Genomic DNA, 26,019 nt, shown 5'->3' with positions numbered 1-26,019 from the left:
GGGGGATAGGGGTAGTAAGGGTAATTGTAGGAATTTGAGGTGGGTAGTGGTAAAAGCTGGTAAGCGTAATTTCAGTATTTAGAGCTGGGTAGTGGTAAAGGATGGTAAGGGTAATTTTAGGGTTTAGTGGTTGGTAATGGTAAAGGGTGGTAAGAGAAATTTTAGGTTTGAGGGTTGTGTAGTGGAACAGTGTGGTTAGACTAATTTTAAGATTTAGAGGAGGGGAGTTGTGAGAAATTGTGTTGTTGGTTGAGGGAGTTCTGAGCCCTTCTCAAGCAACAGCCGCAATCCTTGTCATGGTGAACCACAAAAGTCACTCAATTAACCTGTGTTTACCCATCTAGCGGCTTGGCATGAAAGCAGTCAGGCAAGTATTTATGCAGTTCTCAAACAGTAATAAAGTAAAAGCACAACGCAAGAATAAAAAAACACACCAATTAAAAAAAAAAGAGTAAAATATAATAAATAGAATAACACCAAAATGACAACTCCAATCAGTAGAGGTGGAGTTATGAATTTTTAAAGTGAAAAATATCGCCAAAAAGAACAAAGTGCCAACTGCAGGTATCTGGTCAAAATTTAAGGACAGCTTCTATGGAGCATGGTTCTGCTACTCAGAATGGATTTAGTCTGGTCTTGGCTTACCTTTTGACTTAGAAGAAGTTCAGCGGGGCAAGGCAATTGGCGGTGGCGTGTCTGAGGATGAGGTGGCATCATTGGGGCGATGTTGGATGACGTTGCGGTGAAGATTCCTTTATTCGGACGTAGCCTCTTTTTGGAAGTTAAAGATCCCATGCGGGACAAGGCTGCAGACTGTAGTGGACAAAAATTCCACAAGGCCAGATAATCCTCCTGTGAAGAGCCGCAGAACAGGATTTGCTTCTGCGGAGAAAAACATAGCGGGAGCTACTGTGAACTCAGGCCAACCGGCGATTCACCTTGTGTGGATCTGCAAGCAGTTAGGTCCCGGTCTCCTCTCGGTTCTCAGAGCATGTTTGGGTGGAACATTTTCTAAGTCGCAGGTTTTGACTGTTTAGGCACCTTTAGCACCTCTTCCAAGGTTCCAGGTTTGTGCGGACAACTTGGAGGGTCAGTACTTACTGGATCCAGGTGCAGGTTCAAGATGGTTGGAGCCTTTTCTGTCCCTGAGGTTGCAGGGCTGGCAGAAGGGCAGTCCTCTGAAGTACTAAACAGGTCTCAGGCAGCAGGGCAGTCCTCTGAGAGTTCTCCACGGGTCCAGAAGTGAACTGAAGAGTGGATGTGAGGGTCCTCTTTTTGTATCTGGTGCCAGCTTTGAAGTGAAAGAAACTTCTGGAGTTAGCCCACCCATCAGCCCCACCCCCACAGATGGAATTTCCTTCCTCCATGCCCTGGTCCCAGAATGTTTGGAGTCATTAAATGCTATGGGGAAGTTCTTTGTGTGTGTGCGGAATCAGCTCCGCCCCTCCCATCCTGTCAGGATGGCCCTCCTGCCAACACCCAATTCCCCTTTGTGACACTGGCTGGGAGGAATACACAAAGGCCAACAGCCAACTACATCTAGTCATGTGACTCAGGGCACAGGCGGCTGCAGGCACCAAATGGTTAGGACAAGAAAATGCCAACTTTGTAAGTGGAATTTTCAGAATTGTGACTTAAAATCCAACTTTACCATTAAAGAGGATTTAAAATCACAATTCTTGAGAGACCAAACATGACAGTTTACCTGCTCCCAAACAAAAGTGACCCCTTATAAAAATGTCCTAAGGTAACTTAATTCTATTGTATGGGAGATGTAGGCTTTGCAGTATTGAAAAATAAATGTAAGAATTTTTCCAATACCAGGGCAGGTAAAACTTAAAAGTGCATGTCCAAATTTTTAAATCCTCTGCCCCTGCCCTAACGGCTGTTTAGGGCCTACCTTTGGGGTGACTTATATGTTTTAAAAAAGAAGGTTTAGGCCTGGCAAAAGGGTTATTTTGCGAAGTCGAATTGGTAATTTTAAACTGCACACAACTAAGTGTAATCATAGGGTTTATAGGTATCTAGTGGGTTAGAAACGTTAGAAGTAAATGAAAGAAGGGAGGGGTTGGGGAGTTTCCTCCCATAAAGCAAAAAGTATGTGTGTGTATATATATATATATATTCACTGAAAAAACCATAGGTTTCACACACGTTATAGTTAGGAATTAGCATTTAAAAAACCTTGCAAATTCAGTGAAAAAACCATAGGTTTCACACATGTTATAGTTAGCTGGACATTTTACTGATAAAAAACCATTGAAATTCCCCCGTTATAGTTAGTGCAGGCAACTATAACTCACGCGACCGCAATCCTCTGCTGATGCTAATACTGTATTTAGACACTTATTTGCCCATGTCTTCTTCCATTAAATTTTAGCTATACATATATTACAAATATTTTTTTTTCATAAAGACACATATGTCATCAGCAGAGGATTGCGGTCGCGCGAGTTATAGTTGCCTGCACTAACTATAACGGGGGAATTTCAATGGTTTTTTATCAGTAAAATGTCCAGCTAACTATAACATGTGTGAAACCTATGGTTTTTTCACTGAATTTGCAAGGTTTTTTAAATGCTAATTCCTAACTATAACGTGTGTGAAACCTATGGTTTTTTCAGTGAATTTGTACGGTTTTTTAAATGCTAAGTTACTTTACGCCATTCGTGGCGTGCGCGCCCACTTAACGCAGTTCGTTCCGTGCGCGCACGGTGCGCTTCGCGCACCGTGCGCGCACCCACTTTACGCAGTTAGTGCCGTGCACGCCGTGCACGCGTGCCCACGTTACGCTAGATGGGCCATGTACGCACGATGCGCTTCGCGCACCGTGCGCACATGGAGGCCATATTATGCGCTTCGTTGTGAAAGGTAATCTTTTAATTTTTGTGTGATCTCATATGCCATGCACAAATGGTGCTCTTCGGGCACCTTTTGCACACGGGGTGGGGAGAGTGGGGATAATTTATGTTTTTTTTTTAAATTTTTACCGTACGCGTACGGTAAGCGTAATCGGCGAAATTTTCAAAAAAATTAAAATTGCCTTTTTGACCTTGGGGGATCTTTGGGGACTCCTTCATCATGGCTATGTGTTTAGGAGCTGTCTAAACAGCCCCTTTACATGTTTTTGGGCTTTGTTTTTCAACCCCCCCTCAGAGTGCGAGAGAGAAAATGGCGGCCGCCGCTTCCTGGTTTCGACCGATTCGAATGTTTACTAAGATCTAACAGCCAATCAGATTCGCGCACGGCACCGTACGCGTACGGTAAGCTTACCGTAAGCTTACCGTAAGCGCACCGTAAGCTGCCACAGATATATATATTGATTTAAATGCTATTTTCTCAGGAACTACTGAACAGATTTACACCAGACCTACAAAAGGCACTTCCTTGACCTGAGGACTACCTCTCTGCCAAATTTCAAGTAACTCTGTTCAGCCGTTCGGGCTGTAGCTGTGTCTAAAGGTCCTATGGAAAAATGCATGGGAAAAACACGTTTTGGGACCCCCCTTTTTTCTCAGCCCCCGCTTGACGAATCCCCCCGAGACTTTCAGGGTAGGAGCGGAGCGTAGCGCCACACCTATTTTGAAAATTCCGCGAGGATTCGTCGACCGGCGCCAAAGTTATTCCAAATAGAATGTTGCGGTTTTCCTATGGAAACAGGGTCCTAACTATAACTACCTACTGGCGACCGCCAGTAGGTAATATATATATATATATATATATATATATATATATATATATATATATATATATATATATATATTTATCGGTTTTACATATCTTTATTATTTGATGGTACTTACCTTGTGTGGTGAAAGCATGCACAATAAAAGTAAAGGTTGTGTGGTAAAGGCATGAGTTGTAAAGGTATACAACCATCATACCATGGTTTGGCTGGTTTTGTCTCGTTGAAAGTAAAGCTACTACAGATGCTGCCTCCAAAAATATGCATTCATATTCCGTGGTTTCAAATGAGGGGTGCTGGAAAGATGAACTGCAGTTAATCAAATAGCAAATGTATTCACTCTAGTTGAGGTTCTCCCAGAAGAATAGACTTGTAGGCATTTGGTTGCTTCTGAATCTACCTTCTCAAGCAGTAATAACTGATGTATCCCAGAGGGTCTGAGGGCTAGTAAAAGGCCTTATCAGATCCGAAGCACATGCTCTTTGAAGGAGAAAGCATAGCACAACAATCTTATGTGGGTCAGGGAATTCTGCTCAATTTGTTTTTAAGTTTATTCACAGAAATCTTAGTTTTGATTTATGCAGATGGGCCAACATTTAAACAAGGAATGATGTGCAAGCTTCTATGCTTTATTCTTTGAAGCCCAAACCATCTGTCACTGGCTTTAAGACAGAAACCTGAATATCTCAGCAATTTATTTGCCTAGTGGGCAAGATGGCGAGGCAGGTGCATTGAGCAGAATGCTTTATGACATCACAAATGGTTCCTACATGATGTCATTCTGCTTGGCATTTTTCAAGATTGAGGGTTTTCCCAAATCGACTTCTTTGCAAGTGCATGGAACAAAATAATCAACTAGTTGTTGTAGAAATGCCTATACACTTTCAGCACATTTTATTTATATATTTCCCATGGATTTTGTTGATCAACAAGTTTAGAAAGTGTAAAGCCAGAATTATACTCCTCTTTCAGTATTTGCACATTCATTGGTGGTACCTAGAGCTGTTTCAGATGTCTGGAAAATCTCCACAGGAGATTTACATGAAGACAATGTCCTAGCCTACCATCATTTTTGATTTCCTCTTGAGGGAACTTCAGGTAGCCATTCTTCGTGGCCTCTGAAGCTATGTTGCTTCTGAGCTCATGATAAATGACCGTATGAAGTTTCATCAGGACTGCCGAAATCTAAAAAAAACAAACAAACAAAAAAAAAAGACTGAAGCTGTTTTGTCATATCAGCTGCACCTAGCAGAGTTTGACCTTCGGTACTCCTGCGTAATTAGAGGTCATTGTTATACGAGCCTACTAAAATAGACCATTGCATGCTTCTTTTGTTTACCCTACCAGTGGTGAAAGTTTCCTAGAATCGTTCCATAAGAGCTTTATATCCTTCTTTCTTAACTGATGTATCCTCCTTTTGAGTATCTCTATAACAGCTGCAATGAATATCTGCAGTGTTGGCTGGTAATCCTTTAAAGCTGTGGTGCAGTGAGGCTTTCTTGCTATACAATCAGAAACCCAAATGCAAGAATAGTCACACAAACGCACACCCATCCATTCACAAGGGCTCACTCATATTACACACGTGCACATACTCACACATGCATTCTATACAAATATACATGCAAGGATTGAGTGAAACACATCTTTGGTGTGCCTTGGCAGTGATAACAGTGATAACAGCCCTGCATTGAAAGCAGCGCCAGCAGGGGGCGGAAGGTGAGAACTGCTGGCTGTTTTAGAATAACAGCACATGAGGGAACTAGTGGCTTTCGCAGGCTGCAAATCAGAATTGGAAGATCCCGCTTCCTCCTCTAATGGGCGCACCTTGTAAATAGTAAGCCAATAAGCGGGGGCCTTTTTTAACTTGCTGGTGTGAGTGAGACTTGCTGATCACACCCCGTTCTGTGAAGAGTTGGGAAAGGGTGGTATGAGGCTTCTCTGATTGACTGTCGATATGGCATTTCAGGCCTTCAGCCTAAAGCGCCCAGGGATGACGTTATCAGTGACACTGCCATGTGTCATCAGAAGGAGGATCTTCACAGGACTTTGCTGGCCTTATAATGTCACTGCCTTTAGTGCTGTGAGATTTTATGCCTAGAAAGCCTTTGCTGGGTAGCAAGTGGGCATCAACTCATGGAAAGCGCCTTGCTAACTGACCTTGACATAGTCAGTGTCCTGTAAGGTTGACCTTGACTTTGTCTGACAGACTCATCATGCAGTGGAAAAAAAGGGGAGCCCACAGGCCAGACTTCAGCACTAAGGAGCTGCTGCTGAAAAGCGGTGTCCTTATTGACGAATGACAATTGTATCAGGATTCAGGTTTTGTGCATACAAGAAGCCTACAAAACGTTTTACATTAATAGGGTAGTTATGAGACTTCCACGCTTTATATTTGCCAAAAAAGTCACACATAAATCACCAGAGGTAAGAAGGGTGGTACTGTCTGTAAAGAACAATAGAGATTAGAAAAGTGTAACTCATTTTTGTCATTTATGGTCTTGTCTGAGGGGAGTTACCTCCAACCAAGCAGCTGCTAACAAAATAGATTTTTGGTGTATAATGTTATGCCTCTAAAAAAGGCAAAGCCTAGCCCCTGAGAGTAAACGCCACCACTACAGTTGTGCTAGCTGAGTAATATTCAAATGTTTTGTTTGCAAAGTGGTCACCTTCATATCTGTTCACACATTTTCTAGCCACTTCTCTCTACATTTATATACCCAAAAAGGTGCTTACGTGAGCCAGACTTCTGTGTGGACCCTCTTTGACTTATGCACTGTTTCCTTTTTTGGTTGAGCATAGCGCATCGCGCATGCGCTGCTCTAGGAGATGACCTTTTGGAATCGGTCTGCACTTTTGAGACACTCGTGCGAGTGGCGGCATTCACCTTGCAGGAGCGAGCAGCAGCGCGCAAATTAGCGAGGTGGATTTCATTTTTGCGGGCGCGCGTTAGCGTGGTGGCTTTCATTTCGTTAACGCGCGTTTGGAAGCATTCCCAGGACGTTCGGTGCACTCCCTCCACCCCTCCCACTTGTTTATTTCGCAGCCGTGCTCGGGAAGCATTCCCAGGGCTTCTCTTCCGTTCTGTGCACTCCCCCATCCCTCCCACTTGTTTATTTGGTATTGTAGCTAGTCTACAATCGTTGAAACCGTAACTTCCATGGAAAGTTTTTTTTTTTCAGTTGCGTCTCTTCCGTTCTGTGCACTCCCCCCCCCCCCCCTTTTTTTTTTTTTTGGGGAAAAAAAAGTCTTTATTTTAGACCAATAATAAGTATACATCTCGGCATACTGCCTTCAACCGCAAACGGGTCGGCAATGCGACATTGCAAGTGTGCAGATAACGTATTAAGAGGGGGTAGGGGAATACACAGCAAGCCGCCTACAACCCTTCCGGGCTGGCCGCATTGGATGGAGCACTCGGTTGTACAGGCAGGATTATCATTGTACGCATGTAGTATCAAACACTAAGAAACAGCAGAAGCATGGACAGTGAACGGCTCCACTGATGCACTGCAATGTAGCAAAGTATGACTATACCCCTCCCACTTGTTTTGCGTGTACTTAAAACTAGAAAATGTCACTACGTGACTTTTATTGAGGTTTGATTGACTGTGGACATCTTAAAACATTGAATAAACATCTACGCTTTCAAAAGCCTTATTCAGTGTTAAATAAATAATTAAATTGACCATATTTCTCGAATGGGATTGGACGCGGACACACGTAGCGCTTTAGTGTGAAGGAAATCACCAACCAAATACTAGCCACCATAGTTTCTTCAACAGTTGAAGTGGTTTGTCGTTTAAGACGGGCGCAAGCGCATTATAAATACCCCATGCCCACTTTGTTTTGTAATTTGCCATGTCTATGGCGATAATTGGTAGAGTTTCACGAGCTAGACGTTTTTTTTCGGCTATTCATTGGCTTGGGCTGACTAGGTCAAGGGTGATGATCTTGACTGTGACTCGCTGGACTAGGAACGATGCTGGAGACGTTACTACACCCCATTGGCCAAAAATGAATGAGAAACTAAATACATCAACTAGGAGCCATCTTATTATTTTTTTCTTGTACTATTCTGAATCCTGTAAAGTAAATATATTCATGAGAATCAAATATTGCTTTATTTGTGTGTTTGCATAAATACAGTTAACTCTAGTACACTATAATGTTAAAAAGAAAATGTCAAGTACATTTTTGTTCTAAAAATGTCTTCACTGGTGATATTGGTAAAACATTTTCAACACATTGTAACAACTTGTCATTAATCCTACATTTTATGTCAGGTTCTTAACTTTGCGAGTTTTCTTTACAATATGTAATACGCAATTCCCTTTACAAGATGGCTGGTACACATGGATTGAAAGGAAAGCCTCAGCAGGGCGCGCCAAGTAAACATACAAGACAAGCATTGGCGTAGCCAATAGGTCTCGCTTTTAAGACCTTATAAGTATTTAGTTATGCAGCACACTATCCTTGGTGCAACATCATCAACTGTTGCATGGCTAAACACTTATAAGGTCCCAAAGGCGAGACCTATTGGCTATGCCAATGCTTGTTCAATATATTTTGTTCTCATTGTTACTACCGCTTCTGTTGTGGGGGAGACCATGGTATTCTACAATAAGTGACTATAAGTGAAGATTCCATGAGATACCATAAAAGTTTCCAACTTGTAATCTGAATTCCCTGCCTGTGCGGGCGATTAGCGCCGTGGGCGGAGTCATGACGGAACCACTCCGTCATGTGCCTAGCTCAACCGTGGCTCATGACGGAGTGGCTCCGTCATGAGCACAGCGCCACCGCGCTGCCCCCAAACCCCCCCCAGCGCTGCAGCGGAATTCCCGCCGCAGCGAAGGGGTTAAACAAGAAATGCTGAAAAATGTTTGTTGCTGTAGTCTGTCAATATCTTATAAACTACAAGATCTGCCCATCAACCCATGATGCCTAGGTATACATGCTAAAGTAAAACAATGGCACTCCTAGGAATCATTCAAGAATTCAATTAATTATTTAAATGGCTAAGTAGCCAACCTTTGTTGATGCTATCACCGTGCAATCATGTTTCAGACCACCATATTGATTTCAAACATTTATGCAGTTCATTCATAAGTAAATCAACATTGCACATTAATGATAGTGTGCGGTGTCCCATGTGAACAGAGAGCAACAAAAAATGGAAGGATTTTCAACAATATCAAAAGTGCGTGTCTGTTTCGCATAACAAACGATGTTATAGTCCATATGCCCTATCCATGTGGCACATTGTTGTGTTTGTTTGTTATATTAGTCGACTGCGTTTCGACTCAAAGTAAAATAACCAGGGCTCATAAGGACAGAAAAGATAAGAAAGTAGGAAGCTGGCTTTTTATATGATATATCAAAATGATATATATCGTGAACAGATGTCCAGGGTTTCCCTAATGAGTGGGCAGGGGCTTGCTCTAGCAATCCCAAGGTGCTCTTCTAGGGGGTAGTGTGGTCGAGCAGCTTAGGCTTATCAGAGATGAGTGTTAGACATCTCCAAATACACACAATAGTCGATAAATGATGCGCACAACTCAATAAAGAGATCCACACCAATTTATAAAAATAACATGCATCTTAATATATATTTAGGCACCAGAATCAATACGCTCAGGTAAGTACATTTTTCAATAGAAATACTCTTACATTCAATAAGTCGACAGTGCATTTTTCAGAAGCTGCAATGTTATTCTCTGGGAGAAAAAGCAAGTGCAGCATTCAGGTACAGGACAGCGACTTACAGGACCAATTCCTGGACTAAAGGTGAGTGGTGAGCAAAATCGTAGGCAGCACCAGCAGAACCCCACCAGCGGCACTAGAGCGACCAGGTGCAGGAGTGCAGAACAGTGTTTGGTGCCCAATGTTAGTATATGGGAAACAGTCTTCATGTAAAGTGGCTGCAGGCTTTAACTGTGAGGCCAGTCAGGCTGAACAAACAGTGGGCTCAGGCCTCACGATGCTCGAAGATGAAGGGACACCTTTAGTCCTCTTCTCCACGGGCCGGGGCAACGGGTGCAGAGGTGTCTTTAGGTGTCAGCTTTTCCTTACTGCGAGCAGTTGCAGTAGAGGGGGCCTTCTAACAGATGCTGCTGGCGGCGCTGGAGAGTTCATGAAGGGTGAAACCACAGTGGACTCGTCTCTGGAGGGCTGAGGGACCACGCTGGCACCGCTGGCCCGCTTCAGCTCGGGCCTGGAGCAGCGGTTGCAGTGGTGTCCTTAGGCATCGTGTATTTGCAGTCTTGAAGTCCTCTCAGGTCCCTTTGGGTGCCTGCACGATGCAGGAAAGCAGGTCTGCTGCTTCACAGGTGTTCTTGGTTCCTGGGTAAAGCGCTTGTAGGTCTCCCGGGCTTTGGGGACTCAGCAGGTATTGGACAAGTTATCTATTGGGGCAATTGTCGAAGCCAACTGGCAGGCCGACATGGTTGGCGCCAAGTCAGTTGCGGGGTCTGCTGTTCTTGCTCTTTGTGACTCTTCACGTCCGTTGTCTTCTTTCAGGTTGGCAGGATCTAATTTTCTGGTACCAGAGGCTCTTCTAAATACTGAATTTAGGGGTTTTATGGGAGTGTTGAATAGTAGCCAATGGGCTACTGACCCTTGGGGTCACTGAGGCCCCTATATGTTCTCTTCCTGTGGGAAGTGTACATAACCCTGTCCCAGAATTCCTAAGTTTGCCATCACTAAGATGGCCAACTCTGACAGGCTGTGTCCACTTCAGGTTATGCCATCTTAGGGGTGGTACTAGCCTGGGGTGGGCATGCCTACATGACTAGCTAATTTTCCCACCTGTCTAGGTGGCAAAGGTCTCTGGACAAAGGGGGGCGGCTTCCTTTCCTGTGAGTGGAGCTACACTCTCATTTCAAACCCAGTGTGGGTTTATTAATATGAGATGTTTGATATCAAACATTCTTATTTTCAGTGAAACCATCTTGTAGCTGGGGAACTCGTTTTCACCAGTGTCCAGCACATGTTTTAAAATGGCTTCCCAATTTACTTGCACTGGCTGTAATGGCACTGACCAGTACAGAGGCATATCTGCTCAGGCAGATATGTCCTCACATACAATATATTGCAGCCTGCCCTAGGGCTGTAAGGCCTGCTGTAGGTGGTGACTTACAAATATTACATGCAATGCTGGGGACATGGTACACAGGGATGGGTGCCTTGTTGGGTTTTCACTTTTGTCTGCTCCAATACACGCTGCCTGCATTGGCAGTCTTGCATGTGTTTCGAAGGGGTCTCTTAGGGTAGCACAATTCGTGCTGCAATCGTTAGAGACCCTGTGTAGTTCCCCAGGCACCAGGGGCACCATTTACTAGTGAATAACAGAGAGTGCTAAAGGTATTGTCAATTGTGGGAAATAATTGTACAGTTTTGGGAAAGAGATTTGGCACTGGGAAACTGGTTAGCAGGGGTCCAGTGCACTTCCAGTTGAAATCGCATACAAAACCAGGCAAAAAGTGGGGGCGACCAGGTCAAAAAGGGGCGCTTTCCTACAGGGAACAACTGGATAAAACAAATGAATATGAATTAGTCAGAATCATGATGGTCCAACTTACTGTGAAAATTAAGAGTTGTGAATACTACGTAGCGCCCAAAATTAAGAAGGCTGCAACAGTTAGCCTTGTTATTAGATTCACCCTTGTGGGTTAAACAAACAATATACTTATTAGGGGCACAAAAGGTAAGCCTACAAAAAAACATATGCAAACAGTATAGATATACAATAATACTGCCATAGACAGACAGCAGATGTTTTTTAAGGCACTAACCATCTGAGAATTGAGTCCAGTGAATTGCAGGATTCAGGAAGGACCGTGAATGGCAGTTACATACCACAGGAGAAACGCAGAAGGTGACACAGCAGTGCAGTGCAGCGCAGAGACCTTCATTGTCTAAAAGCGCAAGCGTGCGCTGTCAGTGAGCGGGTGATGGCAAACTTAGGCGAGGCTTGGAGCGTAGTAGGCGTTCCACCCATTGCAGGGGGCCCCCTGATTGGAAAGGACCCAGGCAGAACAAATAAGGTTCTTTCTTGTCTGTAATAGGAACCCTAGATCATTTTTGCAATTATTGACAGTACTATAAAGCATATGCACCTCTATGGGAGCCGTTTTTGCCTTGAACCTGGCGTGCATTTATGTTTATGTCATTGGACACCAATTTGTACTAGTTAATTCCAAACCTTTTAGATCCTCTATCAGATGTTGGAAGAGATATATCAATTATATTTTCATAGTCTGAAGTGATTCTGTGTCTAGACACAAAGAATTTGTTTCATATGTCAATCAGACATAGACTAATCTTAAATGTGCAGGCAATTAGGACAACCAACAGATGCCATTTTTGGATCGATTGATCAAAAACGATGCTGGTAGATTGGCAACGTGCTTGTACAGGAAGCCTAAGGATAGGAACTCATTGTTAGCATAACAAAGGTTTCACCCACGGGCTATGAGAGATGGCCTTCCATATAACCAGTTTCTGAGACTGCGGCGCAATTTCATGCATACATGCGACTATTTCAGAGAAGCACATGAACTCCAGAATAGGCTATTGGATAGAGGCTATCCCCTTAAGATTGTACGGACTGCTTTTATTGAAGTCGAATATGTCTGGATAGTGTACTGTGCTGTGATGTAATGCCTTGTTGCTATAATGTGCAAGATAGTGGTGTGATATTATGTTATTCACTGCCTTAAATTAATAAAAAGATATTAAAAAAAAAAAGATTGTAAGGACTACATTGAAAGGGGCTTGATATTGCAACAGAGATGAGTTATTACAGACAAAACCCAACAGAAACAGCCAACAGCTAATATGTGTCACTACGTTTTGTCCCCACACACCAATAAGATAATAGCTATAATCAAAAAATATTGCCACATCATACAAAGTATAGACCACACATTAAATCAACCATTGTTTTCATGTAAAAGGGGCAAAAATATAAGAGCCCAACTAGTACATTCTGCAATTAGCAACCAGCCTTGTGGTAATACTGTGTGGGACTTGTGGGGGTTACCCCCCATTAAAGGACACAATAAGTGTGGTGATTGTGTGGTGTGTCAATTCACTAGTAGCACTAAGACCTTTGTGCATGGTAGCATTAACATGGAACATAGACATTTTTCAAAATGGAACATGTCTAATGTCTTACATTGTGTATGGTGTCCATGCCATTGATTTATATAGGCCAGACCACACAGCAACTCCAGTTCTGCATTGGCCAACACAGGAGTAGGATTCGGTGTGGAGTAACCTAGACCCCATGGTAACCCACTTTATAGAGGTCGGCCATTCATTCAGCAACATTTGATGGCAAGGGCTTGATGTGGCCATAATATTACCTTGGTCCTTCAGAAACTGGAATGCAAATTGTATAATACTCTGTGAGTCCATCGAAAGGGTCTGAATACCAGTGTAGAGTGGCGTGGTCTCATTTCCCTGCTCCATGATTCAATTCAGGAATTTCTGGATATTCCCGTCATTTAAGACGGTGGAAAGACTCTAAAAGGAGTACGTGCCCCATGGACTAAGTTTGACTTATCTTCTTTTCTACTATTTTTTCAAAATTCTTGATCGTTTTTCTCTTTCACTTGTGTACTGATCCATCATCTATTGTGTATAATTTCTAGCACAGATGTTGCTTTATTTTTACGTTGCTCATACTTTATATGATTGCTTATAACTGTGAAAATGATCTATGGTTCCCAATTACACACTAGAAAGGATCTTATTATTTTCTGCCAGGGTCCTCTTTAATTTGAGCTATGGTAATTGATATCTTTTTGCTTAATTCTTAGTATGTAGACTTAGTGTGCGGTCTCCATGCAGCACTGCTGTGCCCTCTGCATTTCTCCTGTGGTTTCGATCCGCCATTTGCGGTCCTTCCTGAATCCTGTCATGCAATGGACTCTATTATCAGGGGGCAGTGCCTCGTAAAACATCTGCCATCTGGTCGCGGCAATATTATTTGTATATCTATGACTCATGACATTTGCTTTCATTTTTTGCACGCCTACCTGTTGTCCCTGTATTAAGTAAACTGTATGTTTACCACACAAGGGTGAATCTATTAACAAGGCTGACTGCTGCAGCCTTCTCCATTTTGGGCGATAGGTAGTATTCACAGTTAGCTTGACCACCATGATTCTGAATAATTCATATTTATTTGTTTTTTCCAGATGTCCACCCTTATCTTTTCTGTCCTGATGAGCCCTTGTATTTTTACTCTGGGTCGAAACGTCATTGACTAATTTAACAAACAAACACAACAATGCGCCTCATGGATAGGGAATATGGACAATTTTTTTGACAATTTCATGTTGTTTGTTATGAGAAACAGCCATGCACTTTGGATATTGGAGAAAATCCTTCCGTTTTTGTTCTGTGTTCATTGGGGACACCGAGCACATGATTACAATATAATTAATGAATGTACGCTGTAGCTTTGTTTATGAATGAACGAGATAAAGATGGTTTGAAATCAACATGTGGTCTGAAACATAATTACACGGTGATCACATTAATGGAAGTTGTCTACTTAGCCATTAAATAGTTCATTGAACTCTTGAATGATACCTAGGAGTGCCATTGTTTACTTTAGTAGTCTGGGTATGGGGTTTCGTGGAGACTCATTCACTTCAAACGGTGGAAAATATCTTTTTGAGATATATTTGAGCTGTTCCCAGCAGTATTTCAGCATATGTCTGTCATTCAGAGCTCGGGTTGCCATTTATTTCAGACCTGATAAAAATGGAGCCTGTTCTTCTTTGGCACAGACTTTTGTCGAAACCTGAGACCAAGCTAAATCAGGAAGTTTTAGCAGATAGTTTAAAGCTTGAAGGAGCACTACTGATCCCATGGCTGAGGTTTATTAGAAATGTTATGTCTGATCTCGGCCACTCTGAGTATTATAATAACCCGAGCTCAATGCAGTCGATCAGTAGAAAGGAACTAAAAACAAAAAGGGCCTACTTCATCTGGACTCAATTAGATTGGCTAGCGAGAGTTTAAAGCCCACTGTGCAATATAATCAATTGATTTTATCCTCTTTTAATATTCAGTCCTACATAATGATTGTACCCGGTGGCTACGACAGATTTTTATTAACCCGTTTTAGATGTAATATTTTTCACAGGCTAGTGAGCTTCCCAGGTATGAACGATTGGTCACGAACTCTAGGACTGTGTCCATGTGACAACTGTTCGGATCAATCGACAATTCACGTTCTGTTATTCTGTAGGTTTTATAGTAACCTGAGGAAAATTTGGATTGTCACGATTTTTAAAGGAGCTAGGCCTGAGACAACGCCGCCCTGCATTGCTGGTGCTGCAGCTCCTGGACGATGTACATAGAGCTTGGTGGATAGGCATGTTTAAAAAAAAAAGTTCTTAGCCACAGGAAATCTATAATTTTGTAATTATGGAGACTATTACGATTGTTTGTATGCTGATTTTATTAATGTAATCATGTATAGTTTTTATAATCTTAATGAATGAACTGTTTATATGTACTTTTATGATTGTCTCAAAAAGCAATCGAATAAAGTCTCTTTGTTTGTTTGTACTTTAGTAGTCTGTCCGTAGGCATATATAAAGACTGATAGCTTTATCCCTTGTTAAAAGGCACAAGAATCACACAGAAGTGGGATGATTGAAGTGTTTATGACTTCAGTGAAGATTCAGATGATGGAGAACTAGAAATGGAAGAAACTTATTGTTGTTATTATTGTGTACTCCCAGTTGCCAAGAATCAATATCCATATGTTTATTATAGCTGGGACGTTAAAAGAGGCAGATGTACTTTGCTCCGCTGTTGCTTCAGATGTTGCTCAAAGTCTTTACACCCTATTGATGAACTAAGTGCCTTATTTGTTTATGAAATTGTTTTCAAATGCAGATGCTTCAAAGATTTTCAGCTCCAGAGAGCTAATAAGATGGAGCCACGTAAGCAGCAGGAGGATGTGAGTGTGGCCCGGCGAACGGAGTTCTACTTTGCTCAGGCCCGATGGCGACTCACAGAGCAGGACGGGCAGCTGGGCATTGCGGAGTTGGAGTTGCAGCGCTTCCTGTACAGTAAGGTGAGTCGGACATAAACAGGAAGGCTCCTGGCCAGGGGTTAGTTTTGAAGGAAAGATGAATTGGTAGTATTGAGAGTAGGCAGGACCTTTAGCAGTTGATCTTTCATAGATTCACATGCTTGAACCATTCCCCGTTTTCTAGTTGGAAGTTCTTTTGTAATCTTCAGTCACTAGTGTTCTTCATACAAAGCTCAAAAGCCACTTTACTGGGCCTTTATTTTCAGCCAGTCAAAAGGAGACACTGTGCACCACACTCCCTCTATAGACCATCATGTCTCAGGTTTCAACCGCACATCACAAACCCATAGACATGGAGGACATAAAATAGGCTATTTTGCACCTTGGGACAGAGGAAACTCCTGCTGATGCTGGACTTTCCGTAGAATGTTATAGGGAATATGTTGCTCTTTTGCAGCCCTATTGCTTGACATGTATAATGAAGCGTTTGAGTCAGGACAGCTGTTGGGAGCACTCAGGAAAGCACTAATAGTCATGCCTGAAAGCCGGCACAGGCCCTGTGGATTGTGAGACATACAGACCGCTTTCCATGATTAACATGGACAATTACATTTTGGTGAAAATACTGGCCAGATGCCTAGCAATTGCTACAGCCAAATTAATATATACAGATCAGATGGGCTTTGTGGGCGGACGCAGCACAAGCACAAATATAAGGAAAGCATTTTTGTAATAAAACCGGCAAATAAACAGAATATACTTTGTGTGATAACGAGTCCGGACATCCATAAGGCATTTGATATGGTTGATTGGTGATTTATGAACAAAGAAAGCTATCACTTTGGCAACATGTTCATTTAGTGGACAGCGCTGCTATACCAAGATGTAACAGCACGGGTGAAGACGGGATCTTTGATATCAGACACTTGACAGGTACACAGAGGCAGAGACATGGATGCCCCCTTTCCTCTCTGATATTTGCACTGGTAGTTGAGCCCCTAGCAACAAATAATACGAAAGAGGCACTCCCATATTGGGATGCAGACTGGGCAGACAAGGCATATTATATCACTATATGCTGATGATATATTGTTGACTCTGATGGTCCCAGCTAAATTTGGGAGAGAGATTGAGACTACATTAAGATAGATAGAGGCTAATATGATAGTAGTATAAATGCTCTTATTGGTTCACTGGAGGCAAGTATTGTTAAATTGGCTGAAATATTCCAAGTACCTGATGGGGCAAAATGCCCCTTGTTTTCTTTATACCATGCAACATATGCCAATGGCGATATTGGAAAGATGCTTCTAGAAACTAGACATTTTAATGGGGTAGCTACACGGAGAAAGTGGGAGGCCTAGAATGTCATTGGAAACCTTGAGATTGCTATGGGAGGATGGAGGAATGTTTGCACCAGATTTTTTAACCTACTTTCAGGCAGCACAACTGTGGCATGTGGCATCATGTCTGGAATCAGAACTATCTGATCCAGTAATCTCACTAATACAAAACCTGATTACTCCAAAAACACTGACAGCCTTGCGGTTACTGTCCACAAACACCCCTTACAAGTGCAGACTATACCCAAAGTTTGGAACAGAGCAGCTTACACTGAACATTACTTAAATATGTAAATCCCAAGTCTGCCCATTTGACTTATGTCCCTGTAATGCAATTCAGCACAACATCCAGTTATGCCTATTTGGATTTGTACCAGCTAAAAAATACAAACGGGCGCTAATAAAAGTTATGGAGTTGGGATTAACAATCGCTAAGAGGAACATAGCTATGAGATGGAAGAAAAGTGTAGCGCCAGCATATAACACGTGGGAAGCAGACGTGATTAAATGATTGACAGTGGAGTGACGAAATGAAGTCAATACAGCATGGGTTCAACTTAAGCATAATGACCTAGGAACTGACACAAACTAATATGGAACAACACAATGATCAGGAAGAAGAAAAGCAGAACTCCGATTACTATTAAAGTATATGAGAAATTAACGTACTTGAAAGATCTACTGTATAGCGAGACTGTAAAGTAATGCTTAATGGTAGTAATGCATGATAATTGGTATACAAGTTAATGAGAGGAGTTGAATATGATTGAACACTGATGCATATGATGAAAAAAACAAAAATATGTAAAAATATTTATCGAATTCAACAGTCAAAGTCCATATCCCATCAGTGTTAATTATTTGTTTTAGGAAGTTCCTCCTTTCCATCATAGCAGCTGGGCATAGCTGTATAAAATGGGCTAAATCGTGAAGCAGACGAAATTGGCAATTATAACTAAACTAAAGGATACCACTCCACAAAATTTGTCGATTAAGATACACCCCCAACCAAACAGCAAGATCTGCCATCATAAGTTAAGATTAGGTACATTGAACAGATATGGTGCTACACGTGGCAACTAACTGATCTTCGTAAAGTGCACTAGTGACTACTAAATTGTATAGTTTTTGTCCGCATCACACATCATCTCAAATTTGCTTAAGGGTTTTTATTCACACCATTGTTTTTTTCTTGCAGGACTGCACCAGCTTCAAAATTGTATACCATACTTTCTGAGAAATGTTTTAATTTTCTGTTTCGTCTTGGAGGCACCTTTCAGTTCACTCCCACAGAGATTGTTAAAGCAGCTGGCTGCCTTTGAGCAGTCATCTGTGCACGTTAATGAAACAACACATTCTGATGGATACTTCTAACTACAGATTCCTCACCTTGTGAATACCCCCAGGTGCCAGAGTGGATACAGAGATTTTTCTCAATAATTCCTTCATACGTCGGTTGGTGGCATGGTGCGGCTCCTTGTCGGACCCATCCCAACCCTTTAGTAACGTCAGGGCCACTATATAGCCTCCACCTCTGCACACTGACGCCTGTTCTTTTATTTCCGCTCTTTCTGACGCACATCCAGACCTCACTCCCTCTTCCTGTCACGCCTTACACATAGAATGTTTTTGAAACACGTTCAATTAATTTTCAGTGTGAAAGGGACATGTTTCTACCCAAGACAACAGGTATCAAACCCCGTAAGGACTGCCACAAACTGATGTCACTGACGGACCAACACAAGGTCTGACTCTGGTGTATGAGCTCCTCACATGGCTTCAGATTGTGCTGCAACCGCGCTCGAATGAACCCTAAGCCCATCCAGGACTGCAAGGCCAAACTCTACATCGCCGAGCACGGCAAAAAAGCTTACAAGTCCGAGTCGAAGTCCAGGATCTGGATGCATTCTCATTCCAGAGGCCATTCCTGAGCGAAGTTGTTGCTACATTTGAAATCATCAGGCAAGCCAAAGAAAAAGAAACATAAGAAGTCCAAACACAGCATTCCTTCGTCCTGCCACTCTCATCTAGAGAAAAGCCACAGACGTCGGGGTACCTCGAAGACACGGTCTTGGTCTCTGGCCTCGGAACCAAGTCCAGCTTGAGTGCTGATCCAACCCAAGTTGTGGTCCTTCAGCGACACCGCAGGAGAATCAGTCAAAGAGGTCATTTTGCGGATATTCAGTATCCCACCAGATCCCACTGGAGCGCCTTCGGGTCTCCTGGATGCCTCTAATTGGATTACTGCCGGCAGATCTGTCCTAGTCTGTGCCTCTTGACCCCATTTCGGAGTCAGCACTTACTCCATGACTGACGGCTGCTCTATATCCTCATATGACACAGAGATCGGTGCCAGGCCCCGAGCTTTGACAGTGGCAGTGGTGCCATCGATGCTGGAGGAGGTGCCAATAGTTATATTGGATTGAGAAACAAACCTACTGCGACCTCGTTTGAAGGTGCACCCCCTCGACCTCTACATCAACTTAAATCGGATTTGCCCTTAATTCACCATCTCCTGGCCCTTCTGCTGAAGAATCTGCATTGTTCTCCATGGTGAAGGGCAGCCAAAATACTGGACTTAGAAATTCCATCAATGGAAATTAAAACAGATGTGCTTACCAATGCCCTGTGACCCGGACAGACCTTCCCAGAACCTCGTCTACCTTTTAATGAAGCATTAATGGACACACTCCTGAGTACCTGGTGAAACCCAGGATCTTGTCCCGCAATAAACAGTAAAATTACCAGGAATCATAGACCAGTTCCTGGAGAGCCATCTTTTGTCCTGCAACACCCAACACCTGAGCTTAGTATTTCAGGTTTCAACCATCAGGCTGTACCCCAGTGTGTTTCCAACCACCCCACCAGACAGAGATTCAAAGCAGATAAAAGTGTTTGGCAAACACATGTTTTCATCCACCAGCCTTGCCCTCAGGTGAGTCAATTTCATTTGTCTCCTGGGGTGTTATTCGCATATGTTGTGGGATATGGTGCCAAACATTATGCCAACGGTTCCTTAAGATCTTTGGTCCAACCTGCAGCAATCCGACCCAGACCTAACGGTTGTGACAGATGTATTGTTGCTTGTTTTGAGAGGTCATCTAGGAGAGGTGACGGTAAGAGGACTCTAGTCTCTGTTGGAAATCCTGTCTCCATATCAACCTGTTGGATTTCCAGGTGATTTGCTTGACATAAAAAGCCTTTCCATCAAGGAGGAACAGGTACTCCCAAACAAAAGTACCATGTGGCTTTGCAACAAGCAGGGAGGAGTGGGGTCGTGGGTCCTGTGTTAGGAGGCTTTGCGCCTCTGGAACTGGCTGGGTTTTCAGGGCATCTCCCTGGTTGTTCACCACCTGGCGGGATCTTGAAATGCCCCACTAGACAAACTCAGGTGGCGTTATGTGGCGGATCACGAATGGCAGCTGAACTCGAAGGTGCCACTAGTCTGTCTTCCTTATTCTATTTTACCAAGAGACAAGGAAACCCTACTCACATAGAGCCTGGGTAATGGTTTATGAAAGGAAACAATGGCTCACGTGGATTAATAATCAATAATATACTATACGTCAAAGATAACAATCAAAAAAGAGGGTTAAACATGACGTCAGAAAGAAAAGTTGACCAAACACATTGGAATTTTGACAGAAAACATTTTTTTGTATTTATAATGAAAAAATGTGTTTAAAGATTAGAAACAATCTCACGGTACATAGTTAAAACAAATAACAGTCTTAATACATAATTATCAAGGGTGTCCCAATGAAACCAGTGATTAAACCTAAACAAAAAAAGTGACACACAGTGCAACATAAAAAGGTTTCAATTAGTCATTATAAAGGCGATCATGGAAGATGAAAAAATATAATTATCAACACTTGGTCATTGTAAGTGTCAGAGAATGATTCGCCTGTCTCGTCTGTCTTCCAGCAACATGGAGAGCCCTGGCTCGATCGATTAGCCAACACCAAGAGTGTCCAAATGTTTGCACTTTGGAGTTTCTAAGGCAGCTCTCGCATGGAGATGCCTTTCGCCTGGATTGGAACTTGGAACTCCTGTATACACTGCCTCTTGTGCTCAAAGTTCTGAAGAAGATCAGGAATGACTAGGTCCAAGTCTTTCTAGTGTCTCAGGATTGGGCCAGGAGAGTGTTGTATCCAGAACTTCTGAGCTAGAGCATCGGTCCTCTGATTCGGCTGCCTCTTCGGGAGGACCTCCTGTTTCAACAACAGGGCAAGGTCCTGCACAACTTGATTGTAGATTGAGCAGCGATAGTAGGTTGGACCTCAATCTCGTTCTAACATTTCTAATGTGTACTCCATTTAAGCCAATGCACAGCTGCCCTCTCCAATTGCTTATGCTGAAGACAGTGTTCTTCATAGAGATAATATCAGAATGTCGCATGAGTGAGCTGAAAACAGTCTCTGAGAAGTAACCGTATACCGGTCTTCTTCGCTCATCTTCATCCATCCAACGTGGAGGGAGGCTACATCGCCAAGAACCAAAGAGAGCTCTATGTTTTCATACAGATCACATCAAAGCCATTGGATGGATGGTGAGCTGTTTGCGGGTTTCTCGGAGATCGAGAAAAGGAAAGCCTGTGCAGAAACGAACCATCGCTTTATGAATTGTCTTGTGCATTCAAATCTGCTACGGACTGGCCAAGAATTAGCCTACAGTAGGCCTATGGACTCATTCTACTAGAGCAAAAGCTGCTATCAGTGCACTGGCACACTCTGCTACATGTGCTTGGGTTCACAAAGCATTGTTGCCTGTATAACCTGGTCCGACCCGAGGGGCCATATGTCTGTTCTGTCCTGCAGGATTTCCGGGTGTGTCCCATTCCACAGACCCACCAACAAGTTGCTTACCTTTGGTAAAGAACTTTATGGTGGATACTCTATCTAACCGCAAATGATTTTTTTTTTTTTATAGAGTTTTATATAGCGTGAACGAGAGCCGAAGATGTCAGAGCGCTTTACATGAGCACCAGTTTTGTTACAGATGGATACTTCATTAAGGCTCAAAATGCTCACTGACTCGCCCTCCTGCAGGTTCTGTGGAATGGACTCTTTATGGTGGATACTCTAACCGCAAAATGCTCACCGACCTGCCCACCTCCTGGTTCTGTGGAATGGACTCTTTATGGTGGATACTCTAACTGCAAATTGCTCACCGACCCGCCTTCCTCCTGGTTCTGTGGAATGGACTCGCATGCTCCATGTTAATAAGATTCCAAATTAGAGATCTACACACTGTCGCAGTTTGTTTACTAAAGTTCTGTATCGGACGATGTTTACAGATATCCTAAAGAAACTGATATTAATGTGCAAAGGTGGTTTATGTAGTGGCCCGAAGTTACTTCAGGGGGGGGAGGGACCTGACGTGGAGCCGCACCGCTCCACCTAACAGAGCGCGAGGGCATTTCTAAGAGAAATTTCTGGATCAGGCATGTGGGTATTCAAAATATGAGGAATCTATGAGTAGATTAGAGTAGCCACCAGAAAGAGCATTACTGAACATAAGTAACTTGTCAGTTTATTCCAGCAATCTTATTTAGCAGCCCTAACAGACTTAATCCCAGCGCAAGGCTTCAGTTCCAACCTTTGTTGGCAAGCAGAGCATCTCCTGCGTGTGCATCTCTTGAATCTTCCACAATCAGAATGTATCTCCATGAAGGGAATCTGAATGCAACAATTGGTACAATCTTACCCAAATAGGGATTTAATAGTGGACACAAAGAGGACCCTGCATATTGCCAGTTAAAATGGCACAGTCCCTATGTGGCAGTCATCTGCTTGGATACCGTCTGCTGAATGTGCTCAGTAAAAAACATTTTACAATTAAACTTAACACTTAAATATTTATCAGAGATTATAATTTGCAACTTTACATCATGTATACCAAAAGGCTTCTCCTTATTTGCATCACCTGTGTTTAATTAATATTAATAACTAACCTATTTATTGATCAACCCATTTATTGTACGATTAGTGCCTAAAGCCATCAACTTCCCATATACTCCTACAGGTGTACAATCTAACACAACTAGGTCATTTGTAAACAGCAGTGTGCTTATTTAAGGTGGGTTCCACATATCACTTAGGAAACAGACTACTGCATACGAGAATAGCACAGACACAACTTTATGTAAACCCATTCTGCACAGCAACCCTTCTGTTTTTTTCTCCCACACTTACCCATAGTTACCAGTGCCCAAGAATCTGTCTGCAGTGCAATATGATGCACAAACAATACGCATTAGGTCCCTTTAGCAAACAGAGTGGACCACTGTAGCTTAGGATCAAGGACATCAAAAGCCAATTAAAAATCAAGGCAGCATAAGCTTATAATACCAGTACAGGTTGTTTTAGGTATAATGTAATCAAATGCAAATGTATGTTCAAAGTTAACCAGCCCGGCCTATACTGAGTTTGTTCTTTAGGAATCAAATCCTGACTTTTTGCCCAGTCTTCAGCTGGAAGATAGTTCATCAGAGTTCTACTCTAGGTTATCCTTCTAGCTGACTCTTTCACAACTTTGCTGGAAATGTTCAGCATCTCTGCTGGCTTTTTCTCCTTGAGATTACTTGATTCAGAATTTGGTCCAGAGCAAAATACCTTTTGGTCATGGATGACTCTCTTAAGAAAGACTGATTGAATTATTTGATTTATATATTTATGAAGTACAACATGAACCAAGGAGTGGCTGCTTGGCACTAGGACACAGCTAAAAGTTGAACTGGACGAGGGCATGCAGAGAGCAGGACAGCTGGCCAACTCCCCAGTTATGTAAATAGAAACGCTGTGGATGCTTTCCGGAAGTCAAAATTATTTTAAATTTGCCTTAATGGAAATTGGGACGTCATTCTATAGAACAGAAGTCAGAAAATTGATGAACTATCGCCACTATGATTAGAATAACAATATTTGGATAGCACGGGGTATACCAGTCCACCCAACACCCTTTTCAAGACAAATGCTGTAATAAGGTGAGTGCTACACAAGGAAGGAGACCCGCCACCCTATTGGGTCTCCAAAATGGAACACTATTGGTCCCAACATGTACATAGAATACAATGCCATATCACAATTAAATGTTCCTCATTAAATATTTGATGTCATCACAAGAATCTTTGTGTTTTAATTCTCTCCAGAAACAAGGGTTGTTTTTCGAATAGCTCTCATGTGGTCCATAATCCTTTCACTTAGTGGTCTAATGGCACTACCAACATAACTGTTAACCACACGTCAAACAATAGTGTAGACTAAAAGGTTAGTTGCTCACAATATAAATACCATTATCCAGTTTGTGTTGCAGTTATGAAGAGCAACATTTGCCACATTGGTAAAATCATTGCTTCAAGGTTTGTAACCAGTTTGCATTCATGGGGTTTCTTTTTGGATAGGTAGGACTAAACATTTTTATAATAGATGTACCTCTCCAGATTGTAATTCTCTTATGTAGTGTAATCCAATCAGATATGTGTTTATCATCCAGAATTATATATTCCACTGTTATTCAGAACGTGACTTGGTTTGTGTACACCATAAGTTGAAATTAATCAAGTAACCTCCTTATTAATGGCTGTTCTCTTACACCCCCTTGGAATCAAAGTGGTAGACTTGTTTATTTTCATCACTCTGGAAACTGTGTTTTGTATTGTTTTATGGTCATAAACTCTACTTAAACACCTTGTTTTCTTTCATATGTTTAATGTTTTACATGAATTCAGAATGCCCACTATAGTTGCATCTGGCTGCTGTTTCCTTTCTAAACATTCAGCTTTATATTTTAAACTGCAATCAAATTTTGCATCCAGAAATGGGATTCTGTTCTTGCCATGATTCAATATAAACTTTATATTTTAGTGATTATGAATTCAGAAACGTTCAACTCCTGTATTTTCCCTGTCCATATAATGAAGATATCATGTTTAAATGTCCCCAATCATATCTTATATTGGACCATGTATTTGCTTCTGAACCCCTAACATGTTCCCCCTCAAAACAGCCCATGAAAAGATTAGCATAAGTGAGAGCAAATCTTGAGCCTATTGCCGTAGGACAGAGCTACTTTTACCAATTAACCTCATAACACATTAACATTTAGAATCACATTCATAATTTCTAGTAGCTTCTGTGTATAGAATTTAGCAGAACCCTCAATCAGGTAATATTCCAATGAGTGAAGTCCTCATCTGTGTTCATTAGTAGTGTAAAATGCCATAGCTTCAAGTGCCTCAACCATCAGCTCTTAATTTCATGTTAAATCACTCATTAGATTCAAAATATGTTGTGTGTTTCTGATATAAGAAGGGGATTTCATAATATCCGGACCTTTGTTCTCACTCTGCAGAGAGTTTTTTTCTCTCAAAAAATGTCAGTCTCTGCAAATAGTGACATGTCACCTCATAACAAGTCTGGTTTCAAGCCCTGTCATCAGTGTGTCAGCCAAATGATCATCACGGATCTGCACGACCACTGTCTCTGGTACCTCAAGTAGAGGCACGTCACATCATCGTGTGACCTCTACCAGCAGATGCACCCAAAGGCCATCACAAGTGTAGGGCCAAGTGTTTTTTGGCTTGCTGTGAAGAGGGTCATCGGGGTGCCACAGGATGAGGTCATGGCCAAGGGCCAGGTTTTCTTTGGAGGACAAGAGAAGGCACATGAAGAAGAAAAAGCACTCCTCTTCTCCTCAAAGGTCAAAATCGGCAGGTAAGTCCAAGTCCTCTCTGCCCCTGTCTCCAGAGCAGGAATTAGTGCCGGTGCTGCCATCTCCACTGCTACCTCGTCCCCCACCCTCAACTGCTTTTGCTGTCCAATTTTGACCTGCATTCAGGGCATCATGGACACCTTAAAGAGGACAACCTTCCCCTCTTGAGCACACATGTAACCAGTCTTGGGCCCAAATGTCTTCATTCTTGG

The 26,019-nt window shown here is 42.4% G+C and overlaps 1 protein-coding gene across 1 annotated transcript in view; it reads left to right on the top strand.

The window, feature by feature from the left end:
- The window catches only part of BLTP2 (bridge-like lipid transfer protein family member 2), an 800,213-nt gene that overhangs the window by 711,974 nt on the left and 62,220 nt on the right, over window positions 1–26,019 (top strand). Inside the window, exon 32 of the mRNA XM_085649125.1 lies at window positions 15,611–15,791. Coding sequence (XP_085505251.1) covers window positions 15,611–15,791 — 181 coding nt within the window. The remainder of the gene's footprint in view (window positions 1–15,610; window positions 15,792–26,019) is intronic.

Source organism: Triturus cristatus, chromosome 3_2 (genome assembly GCF_964204655.1).
Source record: "Triturus cristatus chromosome 3_2, aTriCri1.1, whole genome shotgun sequence".
NCBI classification, from domain to species: domain Eukaryota; kingdom Metazoa; phylum Chordata; class Amphibia; order Caudata; family Salamandridae; genus Triturus; species Triturus cristatus.
Note: the sequence above shows the minus strand (reverse complement) of the source record. Positions and strands in the feature narration are given on the sequence as shown.